The sequence below is a fragment of the Marmota monax genome, unplaced genomic scaffold, assembly GCF_021218885.2.
Source record: "Marmota monax isolate L192 unplaced genomic scaffold, Marmota_monax_Labrador192_F-V1.1 WCK01_AAM20220418_F8-fsc00054, whole genome shotgun sequence".
NCBI classification, from domain to species: Eukaryota; Metazoa; Chordata; class Mammalia; order Rodentia; family Sciuridae; genus Marmota; species Marmota monax.
Window position 1 is genome coordinate 3659813 of NW_026692145.1, and position 26203 is coordinate 3686015.

At 44.6% G+C, this 26203-nt stretch overlaps 1 protein-coding gene across 1 annotated transcript; it reads left to right on the forward strand.

Moving 5' to 3' along the window:
- Positions 1-6990: 6990 nt before the first annotated feature.
- On the forward strand, positions 6991-22615 carry Igsf1 (immunoglobulin superfamily member 1). The gene is made up of 20 exons (XM_046469369.2): positions 6991-7106; positions 9326-9458; positions 9606-9632; positions 10025-10306; positions 10638-10925; positions 12830-13114; positions 13328-13621; positions 14105-14383; positions 14710-14830; positions 16726-16796; positions 16893-16925; positions 17313-17603; positions 17848-18126; positions 18918-19205; positions 19933-20220; positions 20408-20695; positions 20882-21169; positions 21284-21562; positions 21932-22055; positions 22205-22615. Exons 2-20 carry the CDS (start codon positions 9392-9394, stop codon positions 22338-22340), a joined length of 4008 nt encoding a protein of 1335 aa, XP_046325325.1. The 5' UTR covers positions 6991-7106; positions 9326-9391; the 3' UTR covers positions 22341-22615.
- The last annotated feature ends 3588 nt before the right edge of the window (positions 22616-26203 follow it).

Genomic DNA, 26203 nt, shown 5'->3' on the forward strand with positions numbered 1-26203 from the left:
TAAAGAGTTACAACTGGCCCAGAGGAGTAGCAGGCAAAAACCCTGAAAAAAGAGCCAAGGTGAAGGAGTCACCCTGAAAGTGATGTAGGACTAGTGGACATTTTAAAAGCACAAAGGAAAAGCTCCCTAAACACTGTGAAGCTCAGGAATTGAAGGTAAACCCGAGAGAGAAAAACTGCCAAAAAAAAAAAATACCATGGAAAGGAGACTCAGTACAAACGAGAACCAAATTTAGCTTGGGTCTCAAAAGATAAAAATTTTAAGAAAATAGCACTTCATGGCGCAAGAAAAGGTGATAGATCTTGAAAGTACATCAGGGTGGTATAATATTCATGTATCTGGCATCCCAGAAGGTGCAGAAAATGAGAGTAGCCTTGAAGCCATTATTAAGGAAATTATTGGAAAAAAAAACTTTCCAAAGCTAAACATAGATCTCAACTTATATACAGAATTTACAGATCACCACTCAAATATACCTCTCAAACTAAAAATCAAAGGCACATAATTGCACAGTTCTTCAACTTGAAAGAAAAAAAATCATCTTGTGAGATGCTCAGAGGAAATAAGTGATTTTTTCTACACGATAAAGATGGGCTGACACCTGACTATGCATTAGCAATAATGGAAGAGAGAATGAGTTGGAGAAAATTATCCAGTTGAAGTTCCTGGGCCTAAAACACCAAATGAACCATCCAGCCAGGCTAACTTTCCAAATTGAAGATGAGAGCAGAGTCTTTGACAGTCAAAATGACTTCAAGGCGTTTATCAGTAAAATTCTTCAACTACTGGCTTTACCAAGAGCAGCTGCAGCACAAGAAGGTGCTCCTGGAGATAAGTGACTAAATTCACTTATAAAATCCATTTCTTCTTTCTTTTCTAGTTTTTTTAAATTTTTTGGCTCATTTTTATGTTTTGGGGGATTAGGGGCACTGGGGATTGAATCCAGGGGTGATTAACCACTGAGCCATATCCCTAGACCTTTCTATTTTTTACTTTGAGACAAGGTCTCACTAAGTTGCTTTGGACTTCTCTAAGTTGCTGCGTCTGGTCTCAAGTTTGCAATCCTCTTGCCTCAGTCTCTCAAATCACTGGGATTACAAGCATGTGCCACCATGCCTGGCTTAAAGCCAATTTCTTAATAGAATATAGATCTTATTTTTATGATTACTTGTATTTTTGCCAGGGTGATTAGGGAAAAAGAAAATAAAAATGTAACTTTGTACCAAGTTGTTATTGTTACGTATGTGTACCCATTTCTATGCATACACACATATGATATATATATGCAATATGTATGCATGAGTGTGTAAGCATATATACATACATATACATGCATACATACATAGGGCCAAGGAGCCGGGCATGGTGATGCATGCCTGTAATCCCACCGTCTTGGGAGGCTGAGATAAAAGAATCACAAAGTTCAAAGTTCAAAGCCAGAGTTCAAAGCCAGCCTCAGCAAGAGCAAAATACTAAGCAACTCAGTGAGACCCTGTCTCTAAATAAAATACAAAATAGGACTGGGGGTGTGGCTTAGTGGTCAAGTGCCCCTGAGTTCAATCCCTGGTACCAAAACAAAACAAACAAACAAACAAAAAAACATTGTGCACAGGAAAGGAGGATAAGAAAAACAAAAAATGAATGGGATGGGATGGGAAAGGATAATGAAAAAGAGGATGTGAATATAGCAAGATAATTCAAGTTAGGTGAGATAGGGAGACATTGAAATATTAGAGATCAAATAAGAAATAAATAATTTTATTTTCAATCTAAATATAATCAACTATATGAAATTAAAAGACTTGTTTGCTGGAAGTCACCTCCATCCTATGTCACGGCACATGTATCTTATAGAAAATTTGATCATATTTTAAGGCCCCAAACAAACAGAACTCTAAGAGATGCATGTACATTGAAATGATTGCCTGTAAACTGTTATTTTTAGAAACAGATTGTATACAGTGGGTTATATTGCAGTGATGTGTTTTTAAATTGCTGATTTGTGTTGTTCTTGCAATTTTGACATATCTATTTAACTTTAATTATATAATTGGTGAATCATACAATAAATAGGATGATAAAAGAACCCAATTGTTAACTTCTAAACTTTCCTTTGGACAAGTGATTAAAAGTAAATACAAAAAGCCTAGTTGTGCATTCCTGAGTGGCATCCCCCTCCTTCTCCCCTCCCCATCCCCCATGAAAATGTCTGCAATTTAAACACACTGGAGGCAAGTCAGACTTTGAAGCAGAATAAGGTTTTCCTGATACTGGCACTTGGAAGCATTCTACCTGGGTCCAACCTGAACTGCCTTCAGAACCCTCTCTGACTGCCCAACCTAGGCAGTGAGGTTGAACCTACCTGTCGTCCTTCTGTTACCACCAACTTGATCCAGCACAGGAAAAGGGGATACTAAAACACTGCATAGCCTATACTCAGTGCACCCCACATTTTATAGGTCTATCTTAGAACCACCACCCACCCCTGCCCACCATGTATTCAGATGCACACTGTTTCTCATATTTTAAAAAAGGCATTTTGTGATGCTGGGAAGATTGCAATTTGGGGCTGGTAGTTTAGTAGTTGATCCTGTTGGTAAATGGTATGAGGGCCAAACAGAATCCTTTGGCCCTTCTAGATTGAAGCACAATAAAACCTCACTTTCTCTATGTACCCATTAACCTTAAGTTAGCTTCACCTAGGTAATCACACTGTTCATTGGCTCTGTGACAGACACACAGAAGCCTGATCATGTGGGTCTCTGTCTAACACCTTATGGTTTACAATGAGTGTTCTGATTAAAGAAGTTTCAGTTCTGGTTCATACTTGCATGTGATTTACTCTAGGAAGATTCCAGCACAGTCCTGAAAATACCCTTAGGGATAGCTTCTGCAAGTGACTTACTGCCCCAAACTATGCCCTTCATAATTGAAATGCTTGACAAAGGATAAGTTGAAACCCAAGCTCTGTGGGTTGGCTCCAAAGTCCCTTTCTAGCTCTAAACTCCACACCTCCAAAGCCAAACTCCCCATCCGGTTTCACTATTGGGAGCCTAGCCTTTCAGACTGGGTCTGCTCAGGAACAACACTTGCTTATTGGTACCTGAAAGCCTCTTTCATCTACTCCATGCCTTTTTTCCAGTGTAGAAAAGGATGGTGGCTCTGGCAGACTCAGAAGTTTGGAGGGGTGCGAAGATGCATTAGCAACAGGACACATTCCTAAGGTGGTTTACCATCACAATGAGGTGGGGGCAGGAGGAGAGAGCTAACACAATGCTCCTTATCTTGTTAGTGTGGGGAAGTGATCAGGATTCTTGGGGGGGGGGGTTGCAAAATTTTCTGTATGCCAGTAAAATTTACTGTCTTAAAGCATAAAACTGGAAGAAAGTGGTTTGCTAGTAAATGTTTTAAAGAGGATGCCTGTTTTGCAGCATTTGCTTCCTCTGTGGTGAAAATCCTCTGACCATGACCAATCTCAAGCTACCACTGTTATGTCACTAAATGCCAGGTTGTGATAAGATGCACAGAGTTGGTGAGCTCCAGCACATTGCTGGGAGGAGGCCAGCTTTGCCCTGTGCATCTCTTATTTAGGATACTACAAGATAGATTTAGGAGAATAAAAAACCTCATCCTCTTATGCTGGACTTGATTGGGGTGAAAGACTACAGATCACTCTGAACCTTGCTGCTTCTCCATCTCTTCCTTTGAGTTCTACCTTTCTTTTTTTGTTGTTGTTTTTGGGTTTGTTTTTGTGTTTTTGTTTTTTTGGTGGTGCTGGGGATTGAACCCAGGGCGTTGTGTTTGATAGTTGGCTTATAATCCATAACAGGTGACTCTAAGTTTTTGCAGGAGGAATTCCCTTACAGCCCCAGTGCTCAGAGTCTGAAATTCAGGAATATTTTTGTCATCCCCTCTAAGAAGGACAATGAAGGCAGGGGAGCTCCCATACCACCCCACCAAATTTAGGTAATACAGACAGTCAAAGGAGGCCTTGGCCATTATTAAGATTGGTCATTCTCAAACTATTCCCTGAAAGAAGAGTTGTGGAAAGCAATTAACTCTAGAGTAATAAAACAGGAGAGGAAACAGGTCTTCTGAGTGGGGTGTGTGTGTGTGTGTGTGTGTGTGTGTGTGTAGGAGAGAAAGAGAAACAGAGATAGAGAGAGATTTTCAGAATGACAGACATGCAGGATCCCTGATGGAGGAAGAGCAACAGAATCAATGTCAGGAACTCTGTCTCTGCTGAGTCCTAACCCCAGACCCTGTTGGCCTCTACTCCTAGCTTTATAATATTGGGCAACTCAAGGTTTCTTCAGGGAGATTGGCCAGAAAATGTTTCTCTTTCTGTGGGCTGCAGAGTTCAAAACCTACGGAGGTAGCCTAGAGACGAAGCTTCTGGCATCTCAATTGCCAGCCATAGTTTGAATGAGGGACTCCTATGAAGCCTGAATAATAAGTCTCTTCAAGACTCCATAATGTCCCAGACCAAAAGGCGAGAGTGTGTGGTATTCTCACCCACACAGCCCAGGCAGGACCTTCTCAGGCTTCCAAGGCCAAATGGTGGGGGGGGGGGAGTGGATTCTGAGCTCTAGATTCAGGCTGCTTTCCAAAAGTACAAGCTTGTGCCCAAGAACTTGCAAAGAGCTGGGGGATCTTCTGTCGTCTTCTTTCCACATTACTAACTGCATTTGATTGGTGCCTTTCTATTTTATGAAGCACTTTCATAGTTTTTTTTTTCCCTTTTTTTTTCAGTCTGGTCGTATCATTCTACCTATTCAATGCAGAAGCAGCATAGAGTAGTGATTCAGAATATGGGAATCTATGCCCAGACAATTTAGGTCTGAATCCTAGCTCTGCCACTTGTTAGCTGTTTGGCCCTTGAGAAATTTGCTTAATGGCCCTGTGTTTCAGTATGTTCGTCTGTAAAATGGAGCTGAAAATGATAGCTACTCTATAACGTTGCTATAGAAATTAAATGAGTTCAGATTTATAAAGTACTATTATAGTGATTTCTATATAAATATTTTGAAAATCAATCATCACCGATACTTTCACTCTGACAGATAATAACTGTCACTACTCTTTTCCAAACAAACATCAAGTTTGTCCAATTTTGCCTCTCCATATTTTGGAAACCCTTGTTCCCCTTTCTTTCTCCATTAACACCGCCCTGGTTTAGACATATAGTAACAGCAAACTGCTTGCAGTTCTGCACAAACGTACTGTCGTGCCTTTCTTGCTGGCCGTTCCTACTGCAGTCCTCTTTGACTCTCAAGGCACCTCCTTCTCTGGCTGCCTCCTACTCATTCTCTATCACCAGTTATCCTTAGACTGCAGACTCTTGAGAAGGAACCGGCATCCTCTCTGAATTGTCAGCATCCAAAACAATGCCTGCCACAAAGAAATTACCTAACAAACTTGTTGAATTAATGGCTGCTTGCTGTGACTCAGGCCCTATGGTAGTGGTTTAGAGGGCAGTTTTTATTCCATCCGACCCAAAACCCTACAAGATAGTAAGTACAATTTTTATATTCATTTTACAAACAAGAAAATGAAGCTTGGAGAAGTAAAATAACTTGCCCAGAAACACATATTTATATTCATATGGCTATTCTAATCAGTACACAATAATCTGCAGTGCATAATGGTATGTGGGAGAATGCCAGGAAGCCACAATTGGTGTCACCTGATGCATGAAGATACATTGTTCAACTGGCACATTAAAAAAGCCCTACTTTATTTTTCACATAGTTTTCTGGTATTTTTAAGCTATTTTTTTGAAGCAGGAGCAGTTATTTATTTATTTATTTATGGTGCTGCTGGGGATTGAACCCAGGGCCTTATGTGTGCTAGGCAAGAGCTCTGCCAACAGAGTTACATCCCCAGCCCCAAATTAAGGTATTTTTCACTAGATAACCTATAATCTTTTATGAAGGTTAAAAAAGGCACATGCATATAAAGAAACGTTTGACTATTTTTTAACCCATTGGTTTGTGAGGTGCATATTGCTTACCAATTGGTCTGTGAGTCCATTGGAGTTTAATCCTATCACATGTTATATGTCAAGAGGTTTTGGTTAGTGCCTCATCCATACATTATCATGTTAAAAGGTATTTCATGCTCAACAATTCATGAAAGTTTGTTCTATATTATCAAACTCATGTTGCTCTAAGAAAGTTGAGGAAGGCTTTGCAGATTAACAATGCTTACTACTATTAGTAGCAGCAACAGCTACCATTTAGTAAGTACCTACTGTGCTGGACCTACTCTGTTGTGAGTTATACTTATGTTATCTCATTAAAGTCTTATGAACTAGGCTGTCTTGTCTTATTTTAAAAACAGGGAAACTGGGATTCAGAGAATGTAATTCACTTGCTTGAGGTCACACAGCTATTGAATGTGGAACCTGAACTGAAATCTAAATTTGTATGTCTCTAAAGCCTGGGCTTTTATCCCAAGCTGGACTTTGAAGATTGTCCAAGTTACTTAACCCTCTCTGAGCTTCAGTTTCCTCATCTGTAAAACTGAGGGAAGAAACACTTATCTTGCAGGGTTGTTGGAAAGTTTAGAGATAAACAGATGCTCAGGGGTCGGGGGGCACATAATAGGCATTTAAACCACGGTAGCGATGTTTCTGAACCCATGGGGCGCTAAATGAGCCCAGGAATATCTGAGAGCCCTTTAATGGCAATTGAGAGCTGGTGAGGAGGATCTACAGCTCTGGCTGACTTAAGAGCTGGCCATCTCCCCCTCCAGGATATGGTGACCCAATGAGACTCTGAGCGACAGGCAGGGGGCAGGGGCCTGAGTTTGGCTGGGCAACCTCTGCAGGGAGTCAGCAGAGAGGCGGGGAGCTGGGAGGGGCGTATACATTTCGGTCGCCAGAGGACTGCAGGTGCTAGGCAGAGTTGGTGGAGGTGGGCTCGCGGAGCCCAGTGAAAGAGGTGCGGAGGCTGGGGCGGGCCAGCAGCGGGCGGGGGAGAGGGGAGGCGGGGCTCGGAGCCTGAGAGGCTGTCCTTAGACAGCTCTTCTCATGCCGGGCAGTTTGCTGCATCTGGAGGAGCTCACTGGAGAATCTCCAACATCGGAGCGGGCCTTCAACTACCGTAAGTACCTGCAAATGAGCGCATAGTCCAGTGGCTGAAGATTAATTACTGGCCACCAGATCCTAAACAAAACCCCTAAAGAGTCTCCCTACTGTAATTAATTGCTGTAAACTGCTCCTCAGTTTGTCCCCCTACCCCCTTCATCCCTGCCTTTCTCCTTCCCTCCCCGGATCCCAGCCTTGCCTCGCTGAGAATCTCTGGGCACTGTAGATATCTTCCCTTTTCCTTCTCAGTCTTCCCTCCCAACCCTCAGCGGAGCATGCAACCGGCACCCCGCCGAGCCCAACCCCTTTGATTGCTGGAGCCCTCAAAGCTATGCAGGGGGCGAGCCATTAGAAATTTCGGGTATGTCACCCTCAAAAGCACTGCGGTGCTGCCTAAGGGTGGGGGGAAAGTGCTTGGGGTGGAGTAGAAAGAGAGGGTAAAATGGTTAAACAGCCCAAGTTGGGGGTGGGGGTGGGGGGGTGAAAGGGCAAAAATGGGCGTGGCCAATTAACCTGAAGCTTGGGGCTGTTGCCACGTTCCCTGAGCATAAGATTAATCATTTTGGCTCGATATAAATGATATAGTTTCCTTAGAGATTGAGGAATGGTCAATTATTCTGAGAAGCCCAGGAATCGAAGACCCTGATTTGGGGGTCCACGTGTTAAGGCTGGAGCCTCAGATGGCATTTCCTGGGTAGAATCCCAGGTCAAACCTTTCCCTTGGCAGTAGAACCTGGCTTCCCCCAATAGATCCTGGCCCAGTGCCCCAGGGGAACAAAGCAACAGGGTAGCATCCAAGCCTTGGCCTGGCCCTCAAAAGTGGGGACAAGGGGCTGTAGGAACTGAGAGAGGAAGAGCATCTTCAGGGTCCTACACCATTTGGACATCCCCTTTGTAAAGAAGAAAAAAAAAATAATCACCTTTTAACACAAAATGTCCACTATGTGCTGACACTATATGTATATTCTCTAATCTACCACAATAGCAATACTAGGTAGATATTATTCCCCCATTTAACAGGTAAGAAAAGTTCAGAGAGGGTAAATTAAGCCTCCTTCAATACAAAGTGAGAAATAAAAAACAAAGCACTGCCTTCTTGGATCTCTCACTGTCCACCTAGTCTCTAGTCCAGAGGTTTTGAAAAAGAATCTTCCTCTCTTCCTGTTCCTCCATTCTGCTCAATGTCAGCACTGGACCAAGTTAGAGGCTGAGGTCCCAGGGTCAGTTGGAAAAGCAAAATTAGTCCCTTTCTCTGTTCTGGAGCCACCACTACCCTACTCCACTGAGTTCTGATTAAACAGCAGGAGACCTCAGACTCTGAATAGAAATTTAGTAGAGGAGAATTAGCCTGAGTTTGTGGGGGTGGGTACACAACTTCTGCTTGGTGAAGTTTACTCTTGGGGAAGGGGAGAGACACAAAGGCTTAGGGGTTCACCTTATGCAGGGCCTGTAGTCCATGATGACTTCGGGAAAAATCAGAAGGCCTCCCTGCACTCAAATATCCTTGTGGTATTTCCTGAAATTTCTAACACTTCCATTTTCCTTAGGGCAGTGATAAAAACTGCTTAGAAGTTATGGGTGGACAATGAATCATTTATACCTTATATTAATTAAGTGGAATCAGCTTTATTTTCCTACTTAAGGTGGGAGTATTGAGAATTGGGGGGTAAAAGATAAGAATGAGAAGAGAATGTCTTCATAACATGAGGTTGGAGGGTTGAGGGAGGATGAGAGGGGAGCATAGGCCTTGAAGTTAAACATGGATTTGAATTTTGGCTTGAATATTTAGTAACTTTTGACTTTGATGAATGAATAACGTCATTTTTCTTATCAACCAAATGGGGATGGTAGTAATGCTTTTTTTGCTAAGTTGTTGGAGAGAGAGAGAGAGAGAGAGTGTCTGAACAAAGGATCTGAAAAGGTGACTATATCTCCCATCTCCTTCATTCCATGGGGCTTCTGCAGGCTTACATTAGGCCACCTTCTGAGCCTCTGAGATCCCAGGGACAAGTAGAAATTTCTACAAAAATGACATTTTACATACAAACAGAGGCCTTCAGTGAGGAGATGGGGAAGTGAAAAATAAGGGCAAGGAGAGGATGAAGCAGGTAGCTTTGTAATATCCTGTGTGCCCGTGAGGGAGTAGAATGAAGGGTTGTTGAGTGAATTCAGTGGTTTATACTAAACTTCGAAAAGCATAACAAGTCCCCTGTGTAAAAACAGTTTTGCTTTTAGATCTTACTACATACTGAGGAGCAAAATCGGAGACTCAGGGTGCCGACCAGCACCAGAGGCCCCACAATGCAGGACAGACCAGGGGAGGGGGCCACCATGCTACGGACATTCCTCATCTTACTCTTTTGCATTCGTGAGTACAAGGAAGGGTTGAGGGGCAAGTGACTTCATCATAGATACCCCTGTGAGCATGTATCTCTGGGAGGGAGAGGAGAATATTAAGGTTGGAGGGAAGAGTGGGGACAGAGGGGCTCTAATTCACCATAATCTCTCTTTTTAGGGCTGAGTCTAGGGAAGACACTGATAGGTAAGTGAATCCCACCCCTCAGGTTCCTTCTTTCCCATAGGATCCAAAGACATTGTCCTGCCTGCGTGACCCTGAACATAACTGCCTTGAGATCCCAAAGATAGATGAGCTGCTTGGGAATCAGAGCCTCTCCCTTTATGCCTTGGTTTCCCACAAGGAAAAAAAAAATGAAGAGCATTATCTCAGATGCAAAGGAAAGCACTGTACTCCCCAACTCATTTTTGATTCCTTGAACAAATATCCTGGGGTCCCACATAAGCAGACACTCCTGCCCCCAAGGAAAGGCAAAAGGAGGGATCTGGCTTGGAGCTAGTTTTGAGTTACATTGTGGGGTACTTTATGGGATGGAGAGGGCTGACTGCTCACATCTTTATGATCTTTGGGAATGACAGGAATGGAACCTCAACCGGAGCTGTGGATCGAGTCCAACTATCCCCAGGCTCCTTGGGAGAACATCACACTTTGGTGCAGAAGCCCCTCTCGGATATCAAGCAAATTCCTGCTGCTGAAGGATAAGACACAGATGACCTGGATCCGCCCTTCCTACAAGACCTTTCAAGTTTCATTCTTCTTAGGTGCCCTTACTGAGTCCAATACAGGTCTTTACAGGTGCTGCTACTGGAAGGAAACAGGCTGGTCAAAGCCCAGTAAAGTTCTAGAGCTAGAGGCACCAGGTAAAAAAGACAGAGATACATACTCATGAATAACCTCCAACTCCTGGGATTCAGATCCTGATTTTCCAGGGCAGGGTTTGTTTAATTCATTCATTCACTTATGTCAAATGCACACAAGCACGCATTCCACAGTTAGTAAATAAGTACCTACTCTGTATTAGGCAATGCACGGCGGCGAGGTTATAGACTCTGGAACAGAAGTGGGGGAAGGAGGGGTAGCAAATAAGGATCATGCAGGGAAGCCTTATTTAAAGTAGAGCTCTCCTCTGCAGCTCTCCAGGCAGCACTATCCTTGTTCTACCTAATTCCAGTTCATTTTTTTTTCTTTCAGGCCAGCTACCTAAGCCCATCTTTTGGATCCAGGCTGAGACCCCACCTCTTCCTGGATGCAATGTTAACATCCTCTGCCATGGCTGGCTGCAGGATTTGGTGTTCATGCTGTTTAAAGAGGGATACGCAGAGCCGGTGGATTACCAAGTCCCAACCGGGACAATGGCCATATTCTCCATTGACAACATGACACCTGAGAACGAAGGGGTTTACATCTGCCGCACTCACATCCAGATGCTCCCCACTCTGTGGTCAGAGCCCAGCAACCCCCTGAAGCTGGTTGTAGCAGGTGGGTGTGGCCATGGCTGCTGGCATCTTACAATTATTATCCCAGGGATTATGGCTGGTTGAGCCAGGGTTTCTGGTTTTACTTTCCTCAACTAGTTCCTACACCCTGCAAGGTTCATGAGGTAGAGTCATCTGACATTTTACTAAGATTTAATGTAAATTAGAATCACACATGCTGCAAGGCAGATGGATGGGAGCCAGTTATTTGGCTAGTGAGTGAGCCCAGCCAACTGTCCAGATACTTTCATCATAGCTTTGTACTTTCTCTACTTGTTGAATATTATGCATTCATTTATTTGTTCAGTATTTATTGAGCACCTAACGTGCCAGGCACTGCTGCTGCAGTCTTATAAACCAATTTTTAAATCTAAATTTAAATTTATAAGCTGATTTTTAAATTCTTTTTTGCAATTGTTATTTTTAAGTGTAGTTAATAGAACAAATTGCTATTGTTGATGATTAAAAACAAGCAAGACAAGTGAAAAAAGTGAGAGATTGCATTTTAGAAATGGCTTGATAAATTATTTCGGCCCCATATCAATAGAGCCAGTAAGGTGGCACCAAGCTGTAGACACAGAAGAGGGCTCCCCAAGTATCCAAATGCCAGACACATATTCCAGCCCCAATGGCCTGGATGCTTTTATATGGAATTGTTCACTTTTGCTTTAGTCCCCTCCATCAAGATAAAAGACTTGGGGGAAAACTATGGGTGCTACACAAAGTGCCCTGGACTTAGAAGTAATAACCCTGATTCTTAGTTTCACCTCTGACACTGCCTCCCTGAGTGATTTTGTGAGACTCACTTCAGTTCTCTGTGCTTTGGTTTCCTCCACTTTAAAATTAGATAACAGTATCTATCCAACATATTGTATGATGCCTCTCTGTGCCTCAGTTTCCTAATCTGCAAAATTGATATAAGAATAATGCCTACCTCACAGGGTTGTTGTGAGGATTTGCCTAAGTATAATATTTGTACAGTGCCTGGCATATGAGTTCTCAATAAATGGTAGATATTACCATTATATTAGTATAGCTTTTTATTGAGGATCAAAGAACAAAGGACTGTCTGTTTGAACTGTGTGTATGGATGTTTGTTGTACACAAGCCCTTCCAGCACAGAGTCCACTAACGCACACTACTGTAGTTACCTGTTCACCAGAATCCTCCACTAGTATCCCCACTAGTCCATGAACATTTTGCTAGTAGTGATGGTGCCTTCTTAACCCTTGTACTCCTAGAATTATCGGATGCCTGACACCTCTTAAATGCTCCATGAAAGTATGACAAAGCTGATCCATTTAAGTGGGTGTACCTGGGATTGGGGTGGGGTAAGGGGTGATATGGGAATGAAATTTGATCTTTTATAGTTCAATCATTTTGGAAGAAGAATCCATGGAAATGGGGGTGGGACTCCATTAACAGAGATTTTGTTGGTTTGCAGACTTACTGACTAAACCCTCCTTATCCACCTCCTCCAAACCTATGTTGGAAGTAGGATCTTAAGTGGGCTTAATGTGTTCAAAAGCTCTCCTTAATATTATTCTATATTCATGCTCTACAAAGATGGAATCAGTCATTTTCAGAGGTTTGGTTTTGCAGGTGGTTGGAAGAGCTACATTTGTCATTTCAGGTACCTGAAGATGCAAGGAATTATGGATGTAGATATTGCAATGAGACACACACCTACACAAGATCAGAGCTCAGTGGAGCTGATAGTCTTGTGAGAGGGAAGGGGCGTGGGTGAACCTACCCTGACTGTGGCCTAGAGGAAGCAGAGATCCAAGGAAGAAAGGGAGAAAAGGACAAATTTCAGCTACCACTTATTATCCAAAGAAACTAGGAAAATAAAAATAGATTAGGGAAGAATCATTCTACTTCTAACTTCAGGGTCTCTTCCCTTTTTAGGACTCTACCCCAAACCAACTCTGACAGCCTATCCGGGGCCCATGATGGCACCTGGGGAAAGCCTGAATCTCAGGTGCCAAGGGCCAATCTATGGCATGACCTTTGCTTTAATGAAGCTTGAAGACTTGGAGAAGTCCTTTTACCATAAGAAGCCAATAAAAAACGAGGCACACTTCTTCTTCCAGTCCCTGAAGAGCCAAGATTCTGGACATTACCTCTGTTTTTACTATGATGGGTCATACAGGGGTTCACTCCTTAGTGATATCCTGAAAATCTGGGTGACTGGTAAGAGAGGGGTATGCTATGGAACTTAAGGTAGGGGCTAAGGATATAAAACTCCTTCTAGGCCCCCTGGAGAGCCTAGTCATGCAGCCAGGGCTAACAGTGTTGAAAAGAGGAGTATTTGTGTAACTGGGCTTGGGTCAGTATTTACCAAGGGTAAACTCGGGGTGGGGGGAGTTAGACTGTATAGTTCTTTATATTTACATTTTGTCCTAGACTCTTTCCCCAAGACCTGGCTACTTGCTCAGCCCAGTCCTGTGGTCCAAATGGGTCAGAATGTGAGCCTGCGCTGTCAAGGACAAGTGGATGGAGTGGGGCTTGCACTCTATAAGAAAGGAGAAGACAAACCTCTTCACTTATTGGATGCCACCAGCATCAATGATACCAAATCATTCTTCCTGAACAATGTGACCTACAGTGATAGTGGCATCTATAGCTGCCACTATCTTCTCCCCTGGAAGACCTCGATTAAGATGGCAACACACAACTCTGTGGAGCTTGTTGTTGTAGGCAAGTGCTAACAACTGTTTTTATCACCAACCTATTTGTTTCTATCACCATTACAGTGTTCTAAGAAGGAGCTAGTGGCCCTTTGTACTCTCTTGGAGCTATGAACCAAGGATAAACACATTATGAGGGTGGTGTAGAACTTTCTTCAAATCCTTTAGGGGCCTTCTCTCCCAGGTTTGTTCCTTAAGCCCTAACCTCTCAACATGGCCCAACCCCACTGCAACCCCAGGAAAAAAGTATTGTCCTTTAGTCCAGAAGACGCTTACACATATGACTTCTTCCTCATTGAAGATAGAAACCATGAGTTTTAGAGCACCCAGGTGATAGCATAAGAATTCTAGTACATGGTCAAATTTTGAAGCCACTGATCAAGTGGAAATGGGAAGGAAGAGATAATCAAATGGGGAGCTTATAAACTTCTGGTGGGGAAGAGGGTGTTGAGTGCAAGGTTACTTCTAACTCTCATCTCTGGATTGGTTTCAGATAAGCCCCCTAAACCTACCTTATCAGCTTGGCCCAGCACTGTGTTCAAGCTAGGCAAGGCCATCACCCTTCAGTGCCGAGTATCTCATCCAGTACTTGAATTTTCTCTGGAATGGGAAGAAAAAGAAAAATTCCAAAAATTCTCAGCGGATGGTGACTTCATCATTACTAATGTTGAAGGGAAAGGCATAGGCACCTACAGTTGCAGCTATCGTGTAGAGGCACACCCTAACATCTGGTCTCATCGTAGTGAGCCTCTGAAGCTGATGGGGCCAGCAGGTGAGAGGATAACTATTCACAGAAACGCCCCTTCATACTTCTGGGATCTCAGAGCAGTGCCCAGAAAGATATGGAAAGGGGACTCGGGAACATTGAAGTCAGGGCCCATGGATTTGGGCACCCTTCCCCTGGGGGTGGTCTAACAATCATTCAAAGGCAGAGAGCAGGAACTTCCAAAGTTCCCATGAAAAAGAAGTTCACTTTTCCCTTACCTTCCCCCACAGAAGCACTCTCAGTAATTGGCTCCCCATTCCCCCCATGAATATATTCATTTACCTGTCCCTGTCTCCATCAAGGCCCCTGCTTCTGGTCTTCTCTGGTCACAGGCTTTCTCACCTGGAATTACGTTCTGAATGAAGCTATCAGGTTGTCCCTAATTGTGCAGCTTGTCGCCTTGCTGGTGGTAGTACTGTGGATAAGGTGGAAGTGTCGGAGACTCAGAATCAGGTAACTGTCTGGCCCCAGACCCTGTTTCCTGCCCAAGTTCAGTCCAGGCTCCCCAAGTCTCAGAAACTGGTTACACCCTATTTGAAACAAGGCACAGGAGCACACCTTATGTATCCCCCCCCCATCGTCTGGGTTTAGGAAACAAGACCTTCTCACTCTAGCTGTTTCTCTTTCACCTCACAGAGGGGTCATCGCCCAAGCCAGAGGGTGGAGAAATGCATAATTCTCAGAGGCTGGAGAAGCTATCAGAACCACATTCACTAACCCTACCCCTTCTGAGAGTGACCAACCCCCAAACCACCCTGTCCCTCTGCATGATTAATGTTTCTCTCTTTAACTTGATCTGAACTTTTTCTCTTAATAACAAGCCATGCTGCCTGTCTCCCAGGTTCTTATCCACTCCCACCTCAACTCTGCACCCTTACCCCTAACTCTCAAGGGCTAAAGAGCCTTGCGGCCCATCCTAGTTGCCTTAGAAACCTGTCTCTCTGCCACTCTGGCCTCCAAACACCTGTGCAGAGCATCCTGGGAATACAGTCTTAACCTGAATAGGCATCTGATGAGGCAATGGATGGAGCCAGGGAGTCAGACTGTCTCATCTGACCCTCAAAATGACAAGCCAAAAGATTCTCCTGCTACTTCCTTTGATCCTTCGGTGTCCTCTGGGCTATTCACCTCTCTCCTTGATCCCTGTGGCTTGTCTCTGGCTACTCCGCTTGAGAACGAGAAGAGAAATGACAGCTCCAGACCAGTGGGGGCATCACCTCCTGAATGCTTTGCTCTCTTCCTCTTCCCTCTGCTTCTGGCTGTACCCCTCTGCCACTGTGATCATAGACCTTTGTGTGTCTGGGAGTATTCAATACACAATGGATGATGACTATGATTATGTGTGTCTGTGTTTTCCGCTGGGATCTGCGGGGTAGAATGTTTGGGTACCAAGAGGGGGCGACACCAAAGGCTTCTGCAAAAACCACCACTCTTTGAGTTTTCCAAAAGTTTCAGTGAGGTTCAACTCTCCTTTGTCTCAAATTCTGTCCCGAGTCTCATGCACATAAAGATAACCCCCAAGCCAGGAGTTAGAAAAAAATGTAGCTTCAAGTGCCCTGACCCCAGTCCAGGAGCATTGAATCAAAGAATAAGATCAGAAATCTGATTTCAGAGAAAACAGCTACAAAAGCATGTTTTCCTCACCAGGAAGGAGCTGGGGGCATCAGTGTTTTCTAAATAGAAAGTGTCAAATGGATTTTGGGTTAATATCATGTAATTCTACAGGACCCATACTCCAACACTGATGCACTGTCATAATATGGGAGGGGGAGGGGAATCCCACTCTCTGACAAGCTTAGCTCAGCACTGACAGTCTTCTGGTAATTCATCACGGCTGCCTAGGCAACCCTTCCATAACAAAGGCAGGTGAGGCAGGTCGGTCTGAGGACCAATACTGCCATAATAACAACTTCTGCCAAACTTAAACTTGATGACACAGAAATACTCAAGGTCTCTCCCTCCACCCCACACCCACCACCCAGAGCTGCCGATCACACTGAGCTGCAGGAGTTATGAGAACTACAGGTACAAAAGCATTTTCCCATTTGATATCTCAATTCCAGCAACAGTCTGATCAGAGGCCATGGGGAGCTGACATATGATATAGGCTGGGGTGAGGGAAAGGGGCAGGGGGGGCATCTGGGTCATGAAAGAGCAAGGGGTTTGTAGGTAGTTAGGCCCTCCAAAAGAAAAGTCATCGATGTCAGAAAAGATTATATCCCATTATCCTGGCCTTACCCAATCCCCATTGGGTAGTGAGCAAGCCAATGACATAAATTGCCGCCCCCTTCTCTCCGCCCTCCCCCTAATCCCAGCAACTCCTCTCATCTCTTTTCTGGTCTCGCTAGAGAAGCCTGGTTGCTGGGAACAGCTCAAGGGGTCACCATGCTCTTCATAATCACGGCCCTTCTCTGCTGTGGTGAGTACAAGGGGGTGGGGAAGGGGCCTGGGCAGAAGGCCGGGGTGAAGTCCTGTGGAGGAGGGGGCAGAGCCCTGGCAGCAGTTTCTTTTGCAGGACTGTGCAATGGGGTATTGACAGAAGAGACTGGTGAGTTTTTCCTGCTCCAGACTGGGACATTCCTCTCTGGAGATCCGAAATAACTACAGAGTGTCAGTGTCAGTGGCCAGGGAGTGACTGGTTGGGAGGGAAGGACAGTCAGGAAGGGGCACTTGCTAAAAGCTGCTGGCAAAATTCAGCCTCCAATTCTGCCTTTCTGCCTGCAAAATTTCCCCCAAGCTTCTGCACTTTTCTGAGGCTCCTCTGACACATCAGATTCCCCCTTCCCCAGCACCTGAGGAAGAAAGGAAGGAAGGGAGGAAGGAAAGGATTCGGTTTGGGGTCGAAAGGGGAGGTGGGCAGTGTGATCTGGGCAGGGGGTTCAAGGGCAAGGAAAGGAAGGAGGGAGGATGGCTTCATTAACTCTGCTGTTTCTAGAAATAATCATGCCAACCCCTAAGCCTGAGCTGTGGGCAGAGACAAACTTCCCTCTGGCCCCGTGGAAGAACTTAACCCTCTGGTGCAGAAGCCCTTCTGGCTCAACTAAGGAGTTTGTGTTGCTGAAGGACGGGACTGGGTGGATTGCAACTCGCCCTGCCTCAGAGCAGGTCCGGGCTGCTTTCCCCCTTGGCGCCCTGACCCAGAGCCACACCGGGAGTTACCACTGCCATTCATGGGAGGAAATGGCTGTGTCAGAGCCTAGTGAGGCGCTTGAACTGGTGGGAACAGGTAAGAAAAGGCAAAGGATCCCCCTGGAGTGATCCCCAGTGACCCTGGGACTCTTGTGCTGCAGGGAGGAGAGGAGGGGCCCTGGGATGGGGGAGGGGTGGGGAAGAGAGTGAGAGGAGCCTGACAGGAAGAGCCTAGGGCCAGCCCAGGATGGATTTCTTTTTTGCTGACAAAGTGACTCTGAGTGTCCCATCTGAGCACTTCCAAACTTCTGACTCCTTTCCCACTCTATTTTGTTTTCCAGACATCCTCCCCAAACCTGTCATTTCTGCTGCTCCCCCAGTTCGGGGCCGGGAACTGCAAATCCGATGCAAAGGATGGCTGGCAGGCATGAGTTTTGCTCTGTATAAGGAGGGAGAACAGGAACCTGTCCAGCAACTTGGTGCCGTTGGGAGAGAAGCCTTCTTTACAATCCAAAGAATGGAGGATAAAGACGAAGGCAATTATAGCTGCCGCATGCACACTGAAAAGCGCCCCTTTAAGTGGTCTGAGCCCAGTGAGCCCCTGGAGCTTGTCATAAAAGGTAGAGCTGAAAAGGGTGTGTGAGGGAGGAGGGGGAGGCAAAGCCTCTCCCCAGGGCAAACTTTCCTGCTGGTCCCAGGAGCCTGTGTCCAATCTTAGAGCTAGGCAGGCGTGGCGCTGGGAGTGCCAGGGCCTCTGGCTGCATGATATTAATAGCCATAATCGTTATTAATAGCTTGGGTTTGTGGAGGGTGATTTAATTTTTCTAATTATTTTCCCATCAATTATCTCATTTAACTGTAGAGCAAATCTTCAAGGGAGGTGGACCAGCTACTATTTCCCCCTCTGGTCCAAATAGGCAAACTGAGGCTCAGAGAACCAGCAAAGCCCCAGTGAAAATTCGTACTTTTCACTAGTGTCCATTGCCTGCCCCATTGAAAGTGAGGACTCATATGGAGGCAATGAGACATGGGGGTGATGGATCCCTGAGTAATATTTGAGGGGGGCAGGTACTAGGGATACTAGGGATTGAACCCAAGGGCACTTTCCCACTAAGCCACACCCCCCCAGCCCTTCATATATATATATATAATTTAAAAAATTTGAGACAGGGTCTTGCTAAGTTGATCAAGGCCTTGCTAAGTTGCTGGGGTTGGCCTCAAACTTTCCAACCTCCTGCCTCAACCTCCTCAGATTACAGGTGTTTATCATTGCACTCGCCTATGTAAGATTTTTAAATGCACCTATTTTTGAATTAACACATAATTGAAAACAGAGAAGCTTCCTAGAATCAATATTTGCTTTTTTTCTTAATTCAGTTTTGTGTTATTTGTGTGTGTGTGTGTTTTCTAGAAATGTACTCCAAGCCCTTCTTCAAGACATTGACCAGCCCTGTGGTCACCCCTGGTGCCCGAGTGACTTTCAACTGCTCCACCCCTCACCAGCACATGACCTTTATTCTTTACAAAGATGGCAATGAAATAGCAGCCAGTGACCGGTCTTGGGCAAATCCAGGGGCCAATACAGCTAACTTTGTGATCGATTCAGTGGGCATTGGTGATGGAGGGAACTACAGTTGCCGCTATTATGACTTTGCTATTTGGTCTGAGCCTAGTGACCCTGTGGAGCTGGTGGTGACAGGTTAGGAAGGGGGAAATCCTGGTGGATGTGGTGCTCACCCTAGGACAGTGAAGTGGAAGGCCTGTCAGTGGGAGAGGAAGAAATGTTCCTTCTAAAAGACACTAAGTGCTTAGGACAGCGCCTGGCACATGGTGAACAGTCCATGTGGGACAGCTGCTCATGTTATTACAGGAAGGAGAGACAAAGGAGAGGGGAGAGGCAAATAATTCACTTCTGAGGAAAGAAGTGAGGCAGATGGGGATGTTCAATCCTAGAGTCAAGCTCAAGTTGTCCTATTTCTAAAATCTTTTTGTGGCTTGGCCTTGAGCATTAGGTTCAATGTCCACTTTTTCTTTAGCTGGGCTTGTCAGAGATTGGTGGGCTGGATGGCCTTAAGAGAACAGAAGACCTTGAAACGTCAGCTGCATGTTAGGCAGCCATTGCAAATGATAGTTTTCAAAGGCTGTTTAACGTCATAGGAAAATGTTTACAATATAAAATTAAATGAAAAATATCAGAATACCCAACTGTGAAGACAGTGGAATTCCATTTATGTAAATACTTATAGCTACGTGGACATGGGCATATCTAGAAAAAATAAATGGAAAATATATAAATAATTATCTTTGAGTTGGTAGAATTGTATTTTCTTCATTAGGTAACATTGTTTCGTATGATAACGCTATAAAAGCTATTTTCACAGCACAGTGGGTGGGCTTCTCTCATGTTGTGATCTCTTTAATTTCAGAATTCTACCCCAAACCTACTCTCCTGGCACAGCCAGGACCTGTGGTACTTCCCGGGAAGAATGTGACCTTGCGCTGCCAAGGGATTTTCCAGGGCATGAGGTTTGCCCTTTTGCAGGAGGGAACCCAGGCTCCCATACAGTTCCAGAGTGCCTCTGGGAACTCAGCTGATTTCCTCCTCCACACTGTCAGCACAGAGGACTCTGGAAACTACAGCTGTATTTACTATGAGACAACCATGTCCAACAGGGGCTCATATCTCAGTATGCCTCTTATGATCTGGGTGACTGGTAAGGACAAACAAGATATGGGACTGGGATAGAGATAATTAGAGCACAAGTTAAAGAGGGTACTCCTTTCTGAAAGGTTAGACTAAGCCTTGAGGGGAACAACTATATCCAGGGAAAAGATAAAGGGTTAATTCAGGGAGGGACAAGTTGCCATACTCACCACAATCCACCTTTATTCTCTTTCTAGACACATTCCCCAAACCATGGCTGTTTGCTGTGCCCAGTTCTGTGGTCGCCATTGGGCAGAATGTTACTCTCTGGTGCCAAGGTCCTGTCCATGGAGTAGGGTACATTCTGCACAAAGAAGTTGGACCCACTTCAATGCAGCTCTGGGGATCCACCAGTAACGATGGGGCATTTCCCATCACCAATATATCTGGTGCTAGCCTAGGGCATTACAGCTGTTACTACCACCCTGACTGGACCAGCTCTATCAAGATACAGCCTAGCAACACCCTGGAACTCATAGTCACAGGTATGGGATGGTGCTCTGAAACATGCAGGGGAGTGTAAACAGGAGGGAATATACTGGTTCATGGGAGATGGTTTACAAAGAGCTGGAGGAAAGGCAAGCAATAATCTTTCCTTTTTATCAGAGAATCCAGGGGTGATACACTGGATAGTGTCCTCTTGTCTCTGACCAAGCATTAATCTTTTCCAGGCTTGCTCCCCAAACCCAGCCTCTTAGTCCAGCCTGGTCCCATGGTGGCCCCCGGAGAAAATATCACTCTTCAATGTCAAGGGGAACTGCCAGACTCAACATTTGTCCTACTGAAGGAAGGGTCTCAAGAGCCCTTAGAGCAACAGAGGCCAAATGGGTACAGGGCTGATTTCTGGATGCCAGTGGTGAGAGGTGAAGATTCTGGGATCTATAGCTGTGTTTATTATTTGGACTCTGCTCCCCTTGCTGCTTCAAATCACAGTGACTCCCTGGAGATCTGGGTGACCGGTAAGGTCCTGGATACTTAAGCAAGCTGTTAGATTGTGTAGCTTTAGCAGTTCACAGAGGGTCGGGCTGAGTTTGGGATCAATTCTCTGAATTCTGTGTTCTTTTTGGTTGCAGATAAACCTCCTAAACCCTCTCTGGCAGCCTGGCCCAGCACTGTGTTCCAGCTAGGGAAGGACATCACCCTTCAGTGCCGAGGCCCCCTGCCGGGTGTCGAATTTGTCCTGGAACAAGAGGGAGAGGAAGCACCTCAGCAATTCTCAGAGGATGGTGACTTTATCATCAACAACATGGAAGGAAAAGGCATTGGGAACTATAGCTGCAGCTACCGCCTCCAGGCCTTCCCTGATATCTGGTCTGAGCCTAGTGATTCCCTGGAGCTGGTGGGAGCAGCAGGTGAGTGCATAATCCCTCTCTAAGGGTCCTGGCCTGACACATGTGAGATCTCAGGGACAGCCCCTCTAGAGACAATCCAAATCAGGAGAGAGGAGGGACTTGAGATTTGGAAACCTCAAATGTCATCTTTCTCCTAAGGATGGTGATGAGGTGAGATATCAATTCAGGACTCCTTCAAGGCCTCTTACCCACCAGGAAAGGAGAGCTATCTTCCTTAGTGGCATATGTGCCACCACTGATCACCCCTTCTGCCCACCCTTCCCATGTGGCTCTGGAGGAGGCTAGAGTGAGGGGATAGCAGGAGATCCAGGGGGAACATACACTTGCTAACCTCCATGGCCTTTGATTCTGCTCTTTTATATACACCAGGACCTGCTGCTCAAGAATGCACCGTGGGTAACATTGTCCGAAGTAGCCTGATTGTGGTGGTTGTGGTAGCCCTGGGGGTGGTGCTAGCCATAGAGTGGAAAAAGTGGCCTCGACTCCGAACCAGGTAAGTGCTCATCTCAGGCTCCTTCTGGATGCTGAGAGCTGCTGGACAATGATCCAAATACTCCTCCAGGATCTGAGCTGTACCATGTGACTTGGTTTCAGGCTCATTGTTCTGAATCTTCCCTTGCTCATGTCGTTTTCTTTACACAGGGGCTCGGAGACAGATGGAAGAGATCAGACTATAGTCCTTGAAGAGTGTAACCAAGAAGGAGAACCAGACACCACTACTAACTCTCCCTCCTCAACCTCTCAGGGAATCTCAGTGGAACTTCCAGTCCCCATATAATAATCCCCTTTACAAGAGCTTTCCTCTCCTTTCCTTTACCCTCAGAGACCTGGAAATCCAGCTGATTACCGTGAGTGTCAACCCTATCTACTGCTCCTTGACCTCTAATCACCTGAGCTGGGTGAAGGGGATTCTGGGAGTTGCAAGCTCTACCAGGATGAGATGTTTCCCAAAGAGAGGTTCCTTACCCCTATAACTCCTCACTGTACTGATTCACTGGTGCATGGAATTCTATTAAAATGTATTCTTCTGAATAAAGAGAGTATTCACTATATAACTGCAAAAACTATGGCAATAGTCTTCTATTGGTATGTTGCCCACTTATAACTTAGCAGAAACGGTGAATTGGAACTGATCTCCATGGCAGAAAAAGAAGACATAGGGCTACAAGTATAGAAAAAGGAGTATAAGGATGGGTGGGGAACAGGGGGGCAGCTCCATAACTCAGTTTGTTTTGACATGTGGTCACCAAAAGGAGTATTCTTCTGTCCTTCCATCCCGTTATTGAATGAATGAATGAATGAATGAATGGCAATGTTCTGTCCAAGTTGAGCCTGAAGACAAACTCTAATATTACATTGTATTCACCATGTTAGAACACCTGCTTTCACACAGCAGGGTTGGCTCTCTGTAGAACTTTGAAACTGTGCTTTGTGATACTTAGTAGCAATTATAGGGTATATATTAATTCCCTTTTAATAAAGTATGAACAATTGATAAAAGCCAATACTCTAAAGACAGCCCCAGTTCCCTAAAGGTGTGCACTTCTAGTGGTGGGAACTCAGGGAGTAAGGAAGCAGGTGACATGGGTAGTTTGTTGTTTTGGGTTTTTTTTGGGGGGGCGCGGTACCAGGGATTGAACTCAGGGGCACTCAACCACTGAGCCCTATATTTAGCCCTGTTTTGCATTTTATTAGAGACAGGGTCTCACTCAATTGCTTAGTGCCTCACTAAATTGCTGAAGCTGGCTTTGAACTCCCACCTCTGCCTCCAGAGCTGCTGGGATTATAGCCATGCACCAATATGCTCGGCTTGGGAGTTTTTCTTGTTTGTTTGTTTTAGTTTTTTGTGTTTGTGTATGGGAGATTGAACCCAGATGGGCTTAACCACTGAGAAACATACCTGGCCCTTTTAAAAATATTTTTAAATTTAAAGATAGGGTTGCTTAGGGCCTCGCTAAGTTACTGAGGCTCCCCTTGAACTGCCTCAGCATCCCTAGCTGCTGGAATTACAGGTGTGTGCCACCATGCCTGGCTGACGTGTAGTTTGGAGTGGGAGAGCACCTAATGTTCCTTCCAGGACCCCAAATGGGAGCTGGCTGTCATTCTTGGACACTAACCTCTCTCTCTGGATCAGCATGTTCTTTACCCCATGAGTGGAAATTCAGTACACATTAGGTGGGTTGAACTGGGGTAGGAGGCTTACCTAGTTCCTTGAACCTTGTTCAAGACCTCAGAAGAATTGATCTATGGGACCTAGAGGAGGTCATGACCCCTTCAAACATGACCCTAAAGTTCCTTGCCTCTCAACACTGTTTAATTCTAAGCAAACACTGTTCACTAGAACAATGTGCAAGGGTTCTGCACACAGTGCGTTATTTATCCTTGGTTACAATAAAGTTTAAAAAGTAGCTCCTATATTCTTGCATTAGGAAGCTTATTTACCCAGCAAGTTAATGAAAAAATTGCATCCCATTTCCCTTAATCCTTACAGAATGAAACACTCTGAGTATTATAGACTAATTTGTATTAAGCTTTTTGGAATGTAGAAGTACAAAGTCCTACTCTGATTTCCATTTGATGAGATTCTATTAGTTGCTTATACTAATTTCTTATAGCAGTTCTAAAAATTGCATTTCAAAGTGCTTTTACATTTGAATTTAGCCAAGCCTAATTGTTGCTTTGTGCTGAACAGCACTCTCTGCCCTCAAACTCTGCATCCCTAACTCTCAATCAAGCCGTACATTTTGAACACTGGAAGGAGGCCCGTCCTTGGTCCTTGGTTTTAGGATAAAAGTCCTTTGATCAGGTCGGATTCTGTTTTCTGATCTTCGGGTGTTTCAAAGTGTATATTGTCAAGGCTAGTGAGAGGGCCGTGCAAGTTAGGAAGTGATCTCTCGGTTGTTTTAGCTGTTCACCAAGGGAAAAAGAAATGGGAAGAAACCATGGGAGAGCCAAGGAGTAAAGTTTAGAGAAATCTCCTAGTCAGAAAAGCAGGATAAAGGAAAGACAAACATGACAGAAAAAGACACTTGTGAAATCCAGACACTGAACCTGGGGTCTTTTGTGTCAAAGAGGGTCAAACAGAAATACTCGGGCAATCAGAGAAAAGTTTGATAAACCTTTCAGAGAAAAACAAATAGAAATATTGTAACACTGAAATGTTAGCTGGCTTTCTGAAAAAGCCACTCTTGTGTATCGTCCTTTCACTTATAGAACCAAGTTCTATATGTATTAGAAGGAAACAAACAGTTGTCAATTAACTGTGAAATACTTAAAGAATGGCTTTGGGATTTAACTTCCTACTTGCTGTCAGAGCCATCTCAATGAATTAAGTATCTATTTATAATGCAGTTGTCGTCACAAACCATCTCAATGAATTAAATATCTATTTATAATGCAAACGTAGCTTGTTGCTGACAATTCTCCACATGGTATGTTTTTTCAACCCGGTTGCCATGGGAATCAGTCCCTTTACCCCTGGCTGGCCTCTAATCATCAGCCCAGCATCAGGTAATTTCTGGGAAATGGAATCTCAATTAGGGTGGAATGAACCTATGACAGGAGAATTTGTTTCCGGAACTCCAAAAAGAAACATCAAAGGGAGACTTCTCCTAAATTTTAGAACACAAATATAAATTTCCACGCATTTGGCTTCAACATCTCAGAGCTATGAAGATTGTCAAAGCAGTGTGGCTCAATTCCCCATCCAGTACAGGATCTTCTTTATAGCAAAGCTGATAGGTAGCTTCTTCTTGTACACCTCCAGGGACAGGGAGCTCACCACATTATGATCCTTGCAAATCTCAAATTGTTCTATTGATCCTTTATCTGTCTGTGTGTGTTCCCTCCTTACTCACTGGCTCCAGTTTTGCCACAAGTTGCAACCCAGAGCAAATCTGCTTCCTACAAAGTTTGGAAAGTGGAGATTTCCCTTCCATTTGATGACACACACTGGTGCTATCAGAGTTTGGTGAACATTCATTTGCAAATGCATTTATGTTGTCAACTATCAATAATCCAAGCTCCAGAGATGGCAGAATTCATGCCTACCCCACTCCTGCTAGATTCAACCAGAGTAGTACTTTTGTCCATTTTATATATGTTTATTCTACAAATATTTTTTGGTTGCCTTCTATATGGCAGACACTTTTGTGAACACTGTATAAAATAGTGAGCGAAAGAAATGACAACTCCTGCCCTTCTAGTGTGGGAAACAAATAATTAATATAATTGTTAAAAAAAATACGGAATATATATGGTAACAAATGCTATTTGGAAAAACTGAGCATGACAGAGAGATACAGACATTTTGTAAGTAAATTGTCACAATTTTCAAAGGGTGGTTGAGAAGACCTCACTGAGAAGGTGACATTTGAGTTATGGTTTAAGGGATGTGAAGGAACAAGTTGTGCAGATATCTAGGCAAAGTGGGTTCTGGCCAGAAGTCACAGCAGGTGCAAAAGCTTTGAGACAGGACAACGCCTGGCTGCTCTGTGGAGCTGCAAGTGGGCTGGCATGGCCCGGAGCAGAGTAAGCAAGGAGGAGAGTTAGAAGGAGATGAAGTCTGAGAGGTAATGGGAGCTGAGCCAAGAAAGCCCTTGGAGGTCTTTGTAAGGACTTTGACTTACATGCTGATTGAAA

Bases quoted from the DNA above. Each gene is read 5' to 3' on its own strand.
- Igsf1 (XM_046469369.2), top strand. From the start codon at position 9,392: ATGCAGGACAGACCAGGGGAGGGGGCCACCATGCTACGGACATTCCTC. The intron at 10,926-12,829 runs GTGGGTGTGGCC...TTCCCTTTTTAG, and splicing joins CCTGAAGCTGGTTGTAGCAG to GACTCTACCCCAAACCAACT. The intron at 13,115-13,327 runs GTAAGAGAGGGG...ATTTTGTCCTAG, and splicing joins CCTGAAAATCTGGGTGACTG to ACTCTTTCCCCAAGACCTGG.